The sequence below is a fragment of the Ascidia mentula genome, chromosome 9 (genome assembly GCF_947561715.1).
Source record: "Ascidia mentula chromosome 9, kaAscMent1.1, whole genome shotgun sequence".
Lineage (NCBI taxonomy): Eukaryota > Metazoa > Chordata > Ascidiacea > Phlebobranchia > Ascidiidae > Ascidia > Ascidia mentula.
This window is the reverse complement of record NC_138574.1, coordinates 4,365,262-4,381,440: the sequence shown is the minus strand read 5'-3', so window position 1 is coordinate 4,381,440 and position 16,179 is coordinate 4,365,262. Positions and strand designations below refer to the sequence as shown.

General features: G+C 39.4%; 1 protein-coding gene across 1 annotated transcript; it reads right to left on the bottom strand.

The window, feature by feature from the left end:
- Positions 1-2,203: 2,203 nt before the first annotated feature.
- Positions 2,204-7,903, bottom strand: LOC145913891 (uncharacterized). The gene is made up of 4 exons (XM_083001659.1): positions 7,867-7,903; positions 7,640-7,741; positions 5,632-5,890; positions 2,204-5,363 (listed from the first exon to the last, which is right to left on the bottom strand). The coding sequence occupies exons 2-4, from the start codon at positions 7,725-7,727 to the stop codon at positions 2,204-2,206; spliced, it is 3,507 nt and encodes a 1,168-aa protein (XP_082857785.1). The 5' UTR covers positions 7,728-7,741; positions 7,867-7,903.
- Positions 7,904-16,179: the final 8,276 nt, after the last annotated feature.

Sequence of the window (16,179 nt, the reverse complement as noted above, 5' to 3'; positions counted from 1 at the left end):
AAGGAAACAGGTGCAGGTGCTTACACGCACTTGGAAAGGATGAAAACATAAAATGCTGCATCTTCACGCCATTTTACGATATTCAGAATTGCTATGAAAATACATTTTTAGATGTATTTTCATAGCAATTCTGAATATACTGCGCATTTAGCAGTTCATTAAGATTAAAGCATGAGCAGATATACCAATATGGTTTAATTTTTTCAAACAAGAACTAAATAAATAGGTGATTTTTTTTGACCACTTCGGGATTTGAGCCCAGGGTGTCCGGGGCACCAAACCCGATCAGGTTTTATTCTTCGTATACGGGTCGGGCGCTTGGTTAATGCAGCCAATTACCCGCTGCAAATCAGAAAAAAAGAACATAAAAATGAAAGCGCGTACAGGGAAAGTCTACTGACTCCTAGTGGTTGATTTGTCGTTGTATTTCTGTCCACGGGTGGGCGTCAGTGAATAGCTAGCGACAGCAACGAATACAAACGACATTTATTTTACCACACCGGGATTTGAACCCTGGATGTCCTGGGCACGAAATCCGAACAAGTTTTTTTTCTTGGTATACGGGTCGGGCGCTTGGTTAATGCTGCCAAACACAAATACAAACGACACACAACAACAAAAGGCGTACGGGGCAAGTAATGACATCTGGTGGTTATTTGTTATTTCATGTATGGTCCACAAGTGGGCGCTGAAGATTGAGTGTTCCGCGGTTAATTTTTGAACAGCGAAAAACCTCGCGTGGACAGTTTTGGATGGTATGTCATCCGGTAGAGGGCGCTAAATAAGGGTGTCGGCATTTAATTAATTTTTAAAGGCGTTGACAACGTCGGCCAAGACCTCCTCGAGAAAGGGGTTGTCCCTGTTTTGCTGGACAGCGAGTTTAAAGTAGAGAGGATTTGCAGGATGTTACCAAGTGCCGGGGTATGTCGTTGATGGGTCGTGTGTCGTGTTTAATTCTGTTTCGTTAAAATAGTCGAACATCTTCCACCCTCGAAAGACAGGGGCGTACTTTTTAAAGTATTCCAATAAAGCGGGCATTTTAATGCTTGGTGGCACGTTGTTCAGCAAGACTTTTATTTCGTCGCCACAACGAGCGGTAGCAAACACTGCTTTTTGGCTGTTTCTAAGTGCGGCAGCCAAGTTGCGCGCCTTCTCCATTGTTTGAGTAAAGAACTTCACTCTTCCATTTGGGAAGTTAAACAGCCCAGTTAAAGATAAGCGCTGACTGAATGCTAACTTTCTCCTTCTACAAAAGGGCATAGATTTCGGCGCGTTTGAGCCCTGGTTAAGGCGGGCGTCGACTTCTAGGTTTTCGTCCGTCTTAAACGAATCTTCTGGCACAGATTGGGCCGGCACACTTGGCCCAGATACAACGTTGGCATAACTCATGTCTGGAATAGATTTGTGTGTCAAAACAACAGACACACACTGGTCGCTGGCAGATCTCCACTCCTACCTAAGGCAGCAGCCCTAAAACTGACACAGCGACCTCAAGCCTCCTCAAGAAGAACATAAACAAACGGGCGATTCAAGACTGAAAGTGGTTCCAAACAAATGTAAATACTTCCACAACTCTCCTCACGCGATTTGATTATTTTGAAAATGGCTAGGCTTGCAAAACAATGTAAGTAACTCAGGTGTGATGCTTACTTTTTTAAATAGAATGTGACAGTTTCGACTAATTAGGCCTCATCGGTGCAGCTCGAGACGGACGACGACAGTCTTGTCGGCTAACTTGTCAGACAGAACTACTTCCATTTGTGGTGACTTTGCAGTCGACGTCAACCCACGGAGAGGTCAAACATAAAAGTTTTGTAAATTTGGATCCCAGTTTTTAGTTTGATTGGTATTTAAATAACTTAGCATAAAGCCCCCAAGTCGTTTTCTGCTTCGTAAGGCCATGTTTTCATTCATCACCAGCTTATACACTTTATTACATTGAAATATTTGCAGCCACAAAAATGCCAGGTTGACTTCGCCATTCTTATCAAAAAGAAAAAGAAAAAAGACTTTAATCGAGGGTATGTTCAAAAATCTATAAATACTACACACCGAAGCCGTCATCAAGCACAAGAAAAAAAACAATCAATCCAGAAGACATATATATAAAATTGTACAAATTCTTAATATACAACAAAGCTGTCAACAATCACAAGAAAAAAGACCAAATAGTCCAAAGGGCGTATGTGTAAAGAGGTACAAACTAGAATTGTGTCTCTCTGAAATTGTTGCCCTTTTCCGAATTCAACAATTTTCCACTAAGGAATTTCCTGGATGTAGAAAATCTTTTAGCGACAACTTTTGAGTAGAGAATCGGGTTTAAGGCACTGTTGATTGGCAACAGGATGCATGCGCTGGCCACGTAAGCATCAATAGGCATATTGACTCCAGCCACACTCAAATAACCCATGAGGCAAACCGGAATCCAACAGCAAAAGTTAGTTGTGATCAGCCGGAAGATCCTCTTCTGTAACTTAGTGCTGGAGCCAGAATTTTTGTTTTTTTTCATCCGGTTGCTGACGTGGTAAATGTAGCAATAAGCTGCGAAGATGTACAAGAACATCAGGAAGTTGATGGTGATGATAGCAGTTGAATATTGCCAGCCACGTTCTTGCGTTGTGGCAAATAACCGAGGCATGCAGACACTTGTTTCCCCATAATAGCCGAACTCGCCACGTATGTGGTCCGGAAAATCTTCAGTTATTACCTCTTTTGCATTTGACCACGTGTATAGGCGAGTGTTGGAAATATCCTCGGCAAGTCGGATCATTTCGTTTACCTTCACACTTGGAACCCCGAAGAAATAATTAGGAAACCAAATGGTGGTTTGAAAGTATTCTAGTTTGAATTTCAGCATTGGTAGTATTGCAATCAACACGGCAGTTCCCCATGCGAAAGTAGTTACTGGTATTGCGACAGCCTTGAATTTGATACTCCTTGATAATAAAGGATTTGTGATGGTCACAAGCCTGAAGGTTGTCATTGCAGTCATGATAAAGGCTGATGCCTCGCAAGATATAATGGCAAGGGCGCCTAAACTTGAACAAGCATAACTGGTCCTCCACATCTTGTCATGGATGCAGTATGAGCCTTTGAATGAAACTCCCACAGACACGATACTTATGAGATAAACACCCATAAGAAAATCAGCCGTGGAGAGATTAAGAATAAACATGTTGGTGCATTTGGATAGGGTTGCCATCCTGTTGGTCTTGATTAGAGTGTGTAGAGAAGAAACAAATACTGCAGTATTGCCAATAATCGCAAGAATTCCCATAATCCAGAAAAATGCTCTAAAAACTGGCAACGCGATCATTTCGTATCGATTAGAAAAAATTGTAACGCATTCGTCGCTGCCATCTTGGCAGTTAGTGACGCCATTTTCCACAAGCTTTATATCGATGGAATACACGTTGCCGGAGAGGCATTTAAATCGTGTACTGTGGCAGAGCTGGTCTGCCTCGTCACTTCGATCATTGCAGTCAAAAATCCCATCGCAAACCAAACTAGAAGAGATATTTTGCTTCCGGTTCGCACATTCCATCCATCGTCCCTTGCAGAGGGCAGTGTCTTCATCAGAGCCGTCGTCGCAATCCACAAGACCATTGCAAACTTGCCACAGTGGGATATTGACGTCGATTGTGTTTCGAATGCAGTAAAATCGTGACGTTTTGCAGTACTGTTCCCCTTGCAGTGCACACTCCGGACTAATAAGCACCCCATATATCTTTTCAACGATACCATCGCAAAAATGTACTTTGCTGGTCAACTTCAACCGTTGCCAGAGAGTTTTAATTTGTTGAGCACACGGGGTTTGACAAAAAGCTGGTGGATTGGGACATCCAGAGCATTCGTCCTCCAACAATTTACATTCCGGGTTTCCATCGCACTTTCGCACCATTTCGAAGCCTTTCCAAGTTTGACACTGTATGAATTTTTGTGTGGTTTGACTGCAACTGCAGTACTTGGTGTTTAAACCTAAACAGTTTACATTGGGGTTACACAAAGCATCCGTCATGTTGACGCAGCTTGCATTACAACGCATCTGTCCATTTGGACATGTTCCCTGCAACTCGTTGCAAATCGACGCATTTTTGCAGAAACATTCGTCTGACAAATCTTGACAGTCCGCAATGCCGTCGCAAACCTGACTCGGGGCGATTATGTGACGCCGATCGAGGCACTGGAAGCATCTGAATTCACCCCCAACAAAGCACATGTCTGATCGGTCGGCACAATTTGGCACCGAATCGTGGAGGTTGGCTTGCGGCAAAGTACAAACTGATTTTCTGGTAGGCCCTGAGCAACGAAATCCAAATCTTGCACATTGTTCGTCGCTGTCATCGTTGCAGGATGATCCGACAGCGCTGTTATCGTCGCAGAAGTATTTGTTATCTATAAAAGTACCGTCTTTGCATTGGAATAGTCCACTGCAGTGTTTGGTCATCCCGGTAATATACCTGTTACCACTGACGCATGCAACTTTATCAGGTGAGCATCTGTAGTTGTATAAGGGGTAAATTTGAGTGCGATTTTCCGTGACGTAGTTCAGTGATTGAGATATGTCACAATCCTGTATAATTACTTGACTTCCGCACCAAGCTGATTTTGTTTTACAAACGTTATTGGGTTCAGTAAGTTGAGTGCAGTTAAGCTCATCTGTCCAGTCGCCACAATCATTTACACCATTACAAATTTTTGTTTGATTCAGGCACCCTGTTAACGGGCACTTGTAGCTGTAGCAACCGCACTGAAATTGGTTACATGTGCAGTTCATCTCATCTTCCATACCAGGACAATCTGGTGTTCCGTCGCATCTTCGTGCCATGTTGATGCATCCATTGCTCCTCCCGCAGTCACTTGGTTGTTTGTAACAATTACAAGTGAACTGGTTTGGTTTACACGAGCAGTTTCTTTCATCACTCCAGTCACCGCAGTTAGATTTTCCGTTGCATCGAAATGAACCAGGTATGCAGCCTGTTGTTATCGTCGACGGGCAGTTTAACGTAGAATAACATCCACACTCGAAGTTTGGTTTAGTGCAAGTGCAGTTTCTTTCATCCGACCAGTCGTTACAGTCTATATATCCATCGCAGATCTTGGTATTGGACACACACCCGATGCATCCTTTTTGACCCCAACAGGCACATTTAAATTCGTTCGTAGGGCATTGGGCTGCCGGTTCATCGCTCCAATCGCCGCAGTCGTTGTAGCCGTCGTTTACCCAGCTATCTGGAACACACGGTTCTGCACAAACGTCATTCACCGTGCCGTAACACGCACATTTGAATTCGTTGGCAGAACATGGATCAGGACAGTTTTTCTCATCACTCCAATCACTGCAGGTCCGCAACTTGTCGCATCTAACAACATTACCATATATCATATATTTTTTTGTGTCAGTTAGGGTCATTTATTTCCCAAATTTAGTGTTTTACTTTTTTTGTATATCGTGACCTGTTTCGCCCTAGATTGTTTGTATGCGCGTGAATTGTTGACAGCAGCGACAGTTTGGTCAAAAGAAATAAATATAGAACTTGTTATTTATGATTACGTGGGATTGTTAAAAGTGTAGTTGGCCTGTAATATGATGAACGGTTGAGATAAAGTGATGTTTGTGCTGTAAAATACCTTTGAGACTTGGAGTAATATTTTGGGTATCCTCTATCACATTCATCTGTGCTGTTTGCGCAATCACAATACATATCATCTGGCTGTTTAGCAGGAAGCTCATCACTCCAGTCACCGCATTGGTTGAAGCCATCAAATCTCCAGGCCATTGGAACACACCCTGATCCCCAAGTGCAGTTGCCGCCATTTCGACATGTGCAGGAGAACATAGTGTCAGGACACTTGCATTGGATGCTGTCAAATGGTCCTTGGCACAACCCTAAGAAAATATAAAAAAACATTGTTTTTTCAATATCAAAAATTTTTTTGATCTCCAAGCAACGAATGTAATCATTTTCTTAGAAGAATTTCGCTTGTCTCCATCCCGAAAATTCTCCCGTTTGATGTGAACATTATAAAGGCCGAGCGCATCGTAAGGGCTTCACGATACGACGGTTGCGACCCTCGGAGCAGTTGTATGCCCACTGGGTCGGAGCGCGGTCGGACAGGCATTCGGCTGCGCCGCTTAGAACGAATGAAGTCGATCTAACGACGCTACGATCGAGTAGAATTGAGTTCTACTCCGTCGTATGTCTTAAGCACATCGGAGCGATGTGACTTGTTGTTGAGTTGAAAGTATGATTCGCTGTGTTGTTCATAAGTGTTTGAGGATTGTTTGTTTAGTTCATAAGTGTTATCAGTAGTTTATCAAAAAGTGCTTTTGTTACGGTCATTTACAATTGCTAGGAATTTTTCTGTGCATCAATTGCATATACCTTTAATTGAATTTTTGACACAGAATGCGAGTATAATTTTGCTCAAATTACACAAAGTTCAACATTGTAGTGTCTGTAGATTTTTGTGGTTTGCAACAAAGCTGTGTTTTGTCAGTAACAATTAAACACTGTCACTTCAAAAAAATAAATCATCTTATGGCACAGTGATTGCTTGCAGAATATCCATAATTTAGATTGTACTTGATATTTAGGCACTTATATTGTCGGATATTTAAACATATTGGTGGTAACACCTTTAGTTCTTTATTAAATTGACATATTTATTGTTTACAGAAGGGAAAACACAAAAGATTATATTTTCAAGCAGTTGGCAATAAAGTTACCCACTTAATATTCTGGAAATTGGGATGTCACATCTCTTAATTTTATAAGGACCCACATTCGAAAACCAACAAATTATTTTTTTGTAATAATAGCAGCAAACTATTTACAATTGTTTCATGTAATTGATGATGTGTTTTGAAAAGGTGAATAAATTTTGAATGTAACAACATGGTTTTGGAGCTCTATCAATTATTTCTCTTTTAACAATATGCTTTGAAGTAGCGTTTTGCCCGCCAACTTTTAACGTTACTGGAACTATGCATAAAACACACCGAAGGACTTGAGCAGCGTACGATCGTACCAGTGTGCATGCGCCGTCGCAGCGTCGTATCAGAGACGGTTTGCGAAATCGGGCGAGGCACGGGTATTTCCCGGTCGTTGTCGTATCGTTAGCCAGTGGGAATCAGCCTTAAGCCTTTTGTTGCATCTAAATCTATTTTCTGAATTGTCCCATTTGAAAGGCGTACGAATAGTGTCACTATTAGTTAGTCGAGTTGGTTGTGGATCAGAAAGTACTGAATATACGAAAAAAAATGATTACAAAAATGACGTCCGGATTCTTGCCACAAGGGATCCGCGCCAATGTCAAAATACACTACGTCAGTTATCAATTACAATATGCCAAATAGGCATGAATGTTTATTTATACAATAAAAACAAGTTCAAATATAACAGAATATGACAATCCAACAAACACGCATTTAGGCGGATTTTTATCTTAGACATAAAGATGTCCCAAACTGCTCTGACGTCATAAAGGGCTGCACGGCTGCTTTTACCTTATTAAAGGGGCCGGTCAGAACCGAAAGGTTGACAACCACTGTTTTATATAGCCTCATTTGCAAAGTGTGGGGAAAAGTTGCTGATAATATTCAAATATCAACAGTATTAAAATATTTCGTGCTCACTTGTAGTAATGTTGGCTGATCCGTGGACTCCCATAATAATGTAACAGTGCAAGAGAAGGAAGATGCATAACATTGCCGACCTTGGCATTGTTAACTTTCAAGCTAAAACATAAGATCGACGTCGTTATGAGCACTTAAAACAGAAAGTAAGCCCACATTAACGATATTAACTAACTGTTTGCTGTAACCTAAGTATTTTTGTGGTAGGAATTCGTAAATTTACGTACCTGGAGCTGTTTAATCCAGACAATTATGACGTATCTTTGGAACTGATAAAGCACAATAAACCTGTTAGACTTAATAAGTATCAAAGCAGAACAACACAAGCAGGAAGATAACTAACTTCAAGCCTAAATAAACTGTCGATTATTTGTCATACTGCAAAATTTCTTCGGGACAAAACTACATAAAATTAATCATTTGCCAAACTCCCATCGTTCAAAAAGTATTGTTACTGTTATAGATTGTCATCGGACTAATCTGAATCACACTTATTGTACTACAGACACAATTGCGTTGAAGTAAACGAGAGGGATTACGTTTTTGTCATTTACTGCATCGTCAAAGGCAGCAAAGTCAGCATGGTGTATAATTACAGCACTTCCTGATTTGGTACTGGTGATAACTGATAACAATATTGATTAAACGACGAGGCCAATTTCCGTATCCACGGGAAGTATCAACGATCAACGCCTGAAAGATTTACCCAAATGTCAATATGAAGTTATACTCACTTTTGCCAGGGATTGTAAACATGTTACCGTACAAAGTCTGTTTTGGAAACGTTGCCCAATCTCATTTTTTGTTGTAACTCCTGTACAAGTAAGGCTGTACTGCTGTGAATTGTACTGCTGTCGCCAAAGGCACTGACGATGTGGATTGTAAACATGTGGTTTACGTATGATATTCAAACACGTGAGCAACCACAGTCAAGATGAGGCACATTTAACTGAGTGCTTGAGGCAACGAGAGTTTGTAGGAACGCGTATTAAGACCTTGAGTCGAGAATATTTCCCAGCCATCCTCTTGATCACAGACGATAAACGTAAACAATAGGCTATATAGGCCTATTTGGCCATTTTATAGGTGAACCGACCTTTTTGCACTATCGTTTTACACGTTTTTAAACACATTCGCACTAATGGGGCAAACTTATTCACATGTTAAATCTGAAAAAGAAATGGGGTTTATCGACGAAAATATTCCCAATGTTAATCAGACTTTATATACAGGTTAAAGCAGAGATCATGACTGTACTCGACCGGACTCTTTCTGTGAAATGGACGATTAATCACTAACACTTTTGATGTCAATTTCTTTGAACAAACTGCGGAAGTTGTGTACGGGGAAGGGGCAACAATCCTTGCCTACTTCGTGCGTGACTACCGGCTAAATTACTCGTTTACCATATATGCGGTGCACGTCGTACCTCAAAGGGATTGCAACAATTTAGCCACATGTTGACAAATTATGGTGATCAAATCTTAACGTCGTCTGTTTTACTCAATATAACACAACTTTAAAAGTTTTTTCAGCCAATGGGCGATATCACGCATAAGTGGTAGTAAATTGGAACGATTTTAAGTTACAATCAAGGTGTACTAGAACAACCGCCACACAATCAACCTCTTAACGTGAGCCACAATATAATACACGAGCTCCATTTGCCTACTTTCCGGTTAAAATGAATGTACACAAACCCGTCACTATCAGATTCCAATATTTCAACGCAACCGATAAAGCAGTTTCCGTTGCAGTCGCTTTTTGACATTACAGTAAGCTTAACGAGTTCATCACAGAAATATTACCGTTCGTACATGTACTAATGACAACAGTGACATAAGATTTTATGTACATAAATTTACGTTTAGTCCAATTAAATCAACATACACCAGGTAAATAAACAAAAAGGCATTCTTGTGTGCAGAAATCACCAAATCTCCCTCAAACATTACATTTAATTTCAGTTGATTTGGAGTCTCGTCTAACTTTCCCGCCGCGGTTGTATGACTCAGCATAAATTGCTGGTCCCTCCATATCCTAGCATTCATTTCTGTCTGCTAAGACTACGACCGTCTTGCGACAAAACGAATACGTTGATGTACAGAGGCTTTTATTAACAGGGAAGGCAATATTAAGATCAGTCTTTGCTTGTGGTGGTGTAGGTTTGAAAACTTTATCTTATTGTAACACCTGCAAATCGCCCCCCCAGAGCTTTAATTTCGGTCTTTTCAGTCATTGAATCAGACTATAGGCTCATGTGCCTAAAGCGTAATGTTTTGACTTTCATAAATTGGAGACAGTCTTTTACGGAGACCGTAAGTAATGGAGGAAATAGTATGAGGTTTTAGGTGTAGAACACAAGCAGATTCTTGATTATAAATATTTTACCAATTGTCCATTTGTCATTATTATTTATATATTTATGTGAGCTGCATACAGATGACCACTTCGACCTATTAGGTCTTACGGTTTAGCATTTGCTTAGCAATCAAACCGTTGTCCTAGTTACCGCTATGTTGTTCATAACTATGAACTTTTGGGAACAAATTCCTGGGGTGATAAACGAAGTCGCCAATTTTAAAATTTTGTTCGATTCAGTTTCTGAGTTCGGTGATTCATTTGACGAACTTATGAAATTAGTTACAACTGTTAATTCCAAAGACTCCTCCGATTATGAGAGACAGGAAAGATCCAAATGTCGAATAATCACAAAAGCGTTTTACGAACGGTTGGGCGACGAAAAATGCAATTGGCCGTCAAAACTTTCTCATCTATTGAATAGTGTGCACAAGGATATAATTCGTTACTACCATGCATTTCCTTATATTGACATAACTACTTATGTAACTGAGAACACCGAGTCTATACAGAATCAACTGAGAGAAATTGAACAAAACGACTGGGAGTCTCCAATAATTCCGATAGTAGAATCGCTAGAGGACCTCATCAAAAAAGCACGTGAAAAAAACTTAACACCAGAAAAATTAAACTTGTTACTTCAAAAGTGGCCAGTCATCGAAGAAAAAGAGAAATTGAAATCCCACAACTTTAAATTTAGCGAACCTTTACGACAGTTGTTGAATCTTCGCCAAACAAATCATGTCAATAAATTAATCAACAGAGACTGTACATCGCGAAAACAAATTAAAAAAGAATTGGAGAAAATTAAAGAGGATGCACTAACCCATTTAAAGCTTTTACGCAACAAGGATGAAATTACTGCCATGCAAAGATTAGATAAATTTGTTGTAACTAATGCTCAAAATCAAGATTTATTGGAAAGTTACAGAAATGTTCGAGCTGATGCATTCAGCAAGTTCTGCTGCATAAACTCGCAAATTTGCGACAACAAAACCTGTTTCACTCATGCTTACAGTTGCAGTGTGAGTGTTATAAAAAGACTAATGGAATCTTTGTGTGACAAAACGGTTCTGAAGAGTCTCGAAAATGTTCGAGATAAGGACCCACAAGAACAACTACTGAAACATTACTCTGATAAAGACATCGACAATATGTCGGAAGAATACAACTTTTTAGAATGTATTAGAATGGTAGAGTGCTACAAACAACTTCTATCTCTACGCCAAATTGCGTCCATTGAAGAGATACAAAAACATCTGAAACCTTATAAAAAAACACAAATCACCAACAAAACAAAGAACAACACAAACATTCGACGTTTGTACCTTTGCAGAAATTTGGCTTTCGTTGCAATCGCTTTTGTAAGCATTCTTTTGTTTGTGTATGCTTTTTGGAAGACAGAGTCGGTATTTATTTGCAATGACATGTACAAATGACATGTACAATGACATGTGCATCTACCGCTCTTTTGAGGGCCCGCAAACCGTTGCCCATGCTCAAATCACTATGATGGTCACCCAATGCATGATTTTTGTCTTTCAACTGCATGCTTGTTTAGTCGAAGACAAGTCTACGATTCAACTTTTACTGTGGTTCTGTGAAAACAGTGGTCAAACAAAAAATGTCAGAATATTTGAAAACTTGCGCAGAAATGTAAAGGCAAAAGCAACTGTAATACGTGACGGTTTACAAACTGCCATGGCTAAACACAAAGGAATGACTGACGATGTTGGTTTCGTTCAATTTTACTCGGAAATTACCAAGACTGAAACAGAGGAATTTTTAAGTGCTCTCGGCAATGAGTCACCAACACCAAACAAACTAGCTGAATCAACAAGTTACAGAGCGTTATCTACAGATGACTCAAATATTCCCTAATCGAACGAAATTAATTCCAACGATTCACACGATACCAATAGCCATGGTACCCTTTGCTATTGTTTTTTGTTCATATTGCCAATTACTGGAATGCTTCGAAAGTCCTTGTGTTGTTAAGTGTTTTTGTACAGATATATGTAATCACCAATAATCGTAAACCCCACTTGTCGCATTGTAAAGGCGAAGTAAAAATAACTTTCCTGGTACGAAACTTCGTAAATCGCTTCAAACGAGCAAATGATTGCGTGATTACGATGTAGTCACAAAGTTTCCACAGTTTGCGTTGCTAAAACACAACTTCAACAGACGGTTGCGTCATTAAACAATTCTACGCATCAGCATCGGCAACGCGCCGGAGCGGAAAGACGCCCAAAACGCTGAAACTTCAGGAGAGTCCTGCGAGACGCGATCTCCATTAACGTTAATACTCGCCAACGCCCAAAGAAGCTTCAAGACAAACACCAATTACCAATGACATCTGCGACTCAACTGAGATTGGAAAACTAGAGGATTCTGTTCACGCATACGACCAACGTTACATGGATGACAGTTTAAAGAATCAGAGTATCATGCTATGTATATTTCACACAACCAACCAATTACGAGCATTACAACCGGCGGCTTGGTCAAACATAGTTGTATTTTGCTTTATGTTTCGTTGCAAATGTAAACCTTTGTTTAGATCACATGATAGCTGTATGTATGTCGATTTTACTGTTTTGTAGCATCATACATTTTGAAGATAAACCAGCAAATACAGATTCTAGTTTAAAAACGGACAAAACCAATCAAAAATACGTCTGATACAGCCTTGCAGCAGACCTAACTATATTTGGATTCACATAACAACACTAAGTTTGTATACGTGATAGATCTTCAAGGGCGGAGTGCTACTAGATACCAAATTAAAATCTTGGTGGAAAACGTTATATGCGTGTTATTGTCTTTCAGCAGAGCGTTTTGGGCATGCAATGTATCATGTATGCTATCCTCTTGTTGATCTTTCGACCGCAAAGTAACGATCCTGATATTGGGGTAAAGTTTGTTTTGCGGTCATGCAAAAACAGAGGTAAAAAGGAAAGTGTCTAGACTTCAAACGTACCAATCCTTCCAATCAACACAAACCAAACCCTGAGATCAATGCGTGAATATCAAAACAACTGATGGGAATTCACAATACATGGATTTTCAAGTAAAGTTCCGGAAAACGAAAAACAATTATCACTCTAATACTTCCAAACTTTTAAACATGTTTGTTGATTTTTATTAAAGCATGACATTAATAATAAAGTTCTATTACTGTAAAATTGTATTGAAAGAAAGGGCTGCAGACAGGGTCAATAATATGTCTCATCAGTGCAGCTATAATGTGACTTTCAACGATCTTGTCAGCTAAATAGCCGGGTTGAACATTATTGGCTCTATTGCTTATACTTCTCTTGAAATGTTTGCATTGTGTTTTCATGCTGTCGTTATTTCGTTCAATAAAATTTATTTCACGCAAGCCTTTCATCACTGCATTGCGTGGAACTACCTCATGAGAAGTGCTTCCTGCAAACGCCGTCATCAATTAAGTAAAGCTCGATTGTTACTTGGGAGCCGTGCGGCTTCCTGAAGTTTATTAGGACTGTCGCGGTTCTTAAGATTGGTATTTACTCACTACAGCACGAAACTTTTTTAAACTTGAAAAAGAACGTTAAATTGAAAAACAGACATCCACACAATGTTCCAAACCTGCAAACTCAGAAACATCACTCCAAACCGAACCAAATATTTTAGCCCGTGGTAATACAACATGTACCTACACAAAGATGTGAAAAGAGTAGTAAATATTGTGTACAATGAACTCATTTTTTTTGTATTTATGCGAGTCTGCTGCTGCAAATTTTGTAGTAAGCTTAAAAGATACAGTGTTTACTGCATTTTCCACTTCTTCAGGTAGCATGTTGCTACATGGTTTGCGTTGTGCAGCCAGCTTGGTATATTATTTTCAATTCCAGCCTACTCTTTCCGGGTTTAATGCGTTGTGTTTATGAAGCGTTTCTTAACTACTGTGGTAAGGAATGTGTTTGCAGCATAACTAGTGCTGATTACATTAGCATTACATTTAGTAGTTGCTGCTACTTTTGTACAACTGCGTTTGAGAATAATATAGCTAATAAACGTGCCAGATACAGATGGGGCCTACAATCGGGGCGGGTATCTGCAGAAACAATGGTATTATATCGTTATAAAGAAGCGTAGAACATTGGAGTAAATAGCCTTGAAAGGTAGCAGTCAGCGAGTAAGTTTTGCTGAACATTTTCGTGAAAATAATGAATATTTTTGTGAAAGTCGAGTGGTTAGATGGACTGTCCTCGTGAATAACATTCGTGGGTCGTGACTTGGTGAGACCTGACTTAGAACAGCGCTCTGCAATTAACTTGACGTAATACGCAGCGAGACGATGGAAGGTGAGCCGCGGAAGAAAATCAAGCTGAATCTAGACATTCATTTCTCGGAAAACAATTACTGTAAAGCAGTTGCAACCTTCCATAATCTGGAAAGATTATTATTTATATTTTGACGTAAAACTCCTTATACTTTAGCTTTTTTTTTTGAAATATTGCTCATGCAATTCACTTACAGGTAGCAGTTACATCTACTTTTTATGTGTCTTGTAACAACGAAGTCCTTTGTGATTGAATGCGAGTAAGCAAAAGAGTATGAGAGTATTTATTGTGTTATTAATAACCTTTCTCACAGTTGCTTTTGGACAAACTTGGCACAAGTTGGACGACCTCAAAGAGTTTCAGACCCAGAAGTTAATTCATACACAGAAGCTGAAACAGCATGCAAGACACACCATGCACATCTCGCCAATGTTAAAACAACAGATATATTTTCTTCCTGGTTGGAAATAGTGGGACAGTAACAGGTAACGATATCGAACTCAGATTTTATATGTTTGTCAATCAAAATAAACAAGTTCAATGGCATTCCATGAATGGTCACTTTTTCCGAGAGATATCTGTAATAGCTAATTCAGGATCTGTGCAGTACAGCGTTTCGCCTCATTTTGCGAACAAAAAACATTTTTTCGGTATACAAAATGACAAATATTTTGTATTAAAAGTTATACCCAACATCGCTCAACACAAGGAATGATTCGCAAAACACTGGGAAGTCACGTGCTTTTTGTGTAAAATATTTTGTGTTTCAAATCCCAAATTGTCACAATCTTGGTTGGTTGTTTCGTATGTAAGAAAGTTGAATTTGATATTAAACAGGTTGTAATAACTTCCAACATTCCTGCGTTGTTTACCACTCAGCCGTACTCGTTTTACATCGGAGCAACACGAGTTCCGGGAACAAACAACTTTATGTGGTCGGATGGATCGAGTGTTGGGACTTCACCTTGGAATAAGGCGAACCAAACAAAATGAGGATTGTGTGATAATGGGATGGATTTACTTACTTGATTTAACATACAAATGGAGAGATGTTCCTTGCTCATCATTTTCGAGATGCATTTGTGAAAGAAAATCCTCAGGTAAGTTATTACAGCGTTTATTCCTCTTGACCTTTCTCGTGTATCACAATTGAAGGATGTTGCTTACTTATGCTCATTAAGATACATATGTGAAGGAAATCCCCCCAAAAGACCGCTGTTGATCAAAATTCTATAATAGGTGTCTGTTTGTAATGTCAGCAAGAAGGTTTCAAAAGCATTCCTTAACTTTAGCCTCGTGTTTCTTTTCTTTTATGAAAGTTCGGCTTTCGAATAAAATGTTGCGTTTTTAACAGTTATGGCGTCTACGACAACCACTGCTGCCTCCACCACCACAACCACCAGTAGACCAATACCCACAACAACAACCATCCGTAGAGCTATACCATCCACATCAACCACCAGTAGAGCAATGCCATCCACAACGATAACCAACAGTAAAGCAACACCATCCACAACGATAACCGCCAGTAGAGCAATAACATATTTAGGGACATATAGGAGTTAGGAAGTATTTTATTGCATATTTTGTGACATGAATTAATGATAAACTAAAACAAATTCTTAGTAAAAACAAGTTATATAAGAGAAAACCGCAGTCCTTTGTCTTTTTGTTGTTTATGATATATTTCACCTACAATTCTGCATCTTTAACAAGATATATTGTAGTATAATGTTTTATGGGGCCGATTATTATAAAAAATATATGATCCAATCAACACAGCAAAGGACAGGTATTCATTTCATTTCCTTTCTTGTGATGAACACAAATTGATCAAAGGAATCACTAAACAAAAAAATTAAACTT

Excerpts from the sequence above, each read along its gene's own strand:
- LOC145913891 (XM_083001659.1), bottom strand. The coding sequence starts at position 7,727 with ATGCCAAGGTCGGCAATGTTATGCATCTTCCTTCTCTTGCACTGTTAC. Across the intron at positions 5,891-7,639 it reads ATCAGCCAACATTACTACAA|GGTTGTGCCAAGGACCATTT; the intron begins GTGAGCACGAAA and ends ATATTTTCTTAG. Across the intron at positions 5,364-5,631 it reads TATTACTCCAAGTCTCAAAG|ATGCGACAAGTTGCGGACCT; the intron begins GTATTTTACAGC and ends TAATGTTGTTAG.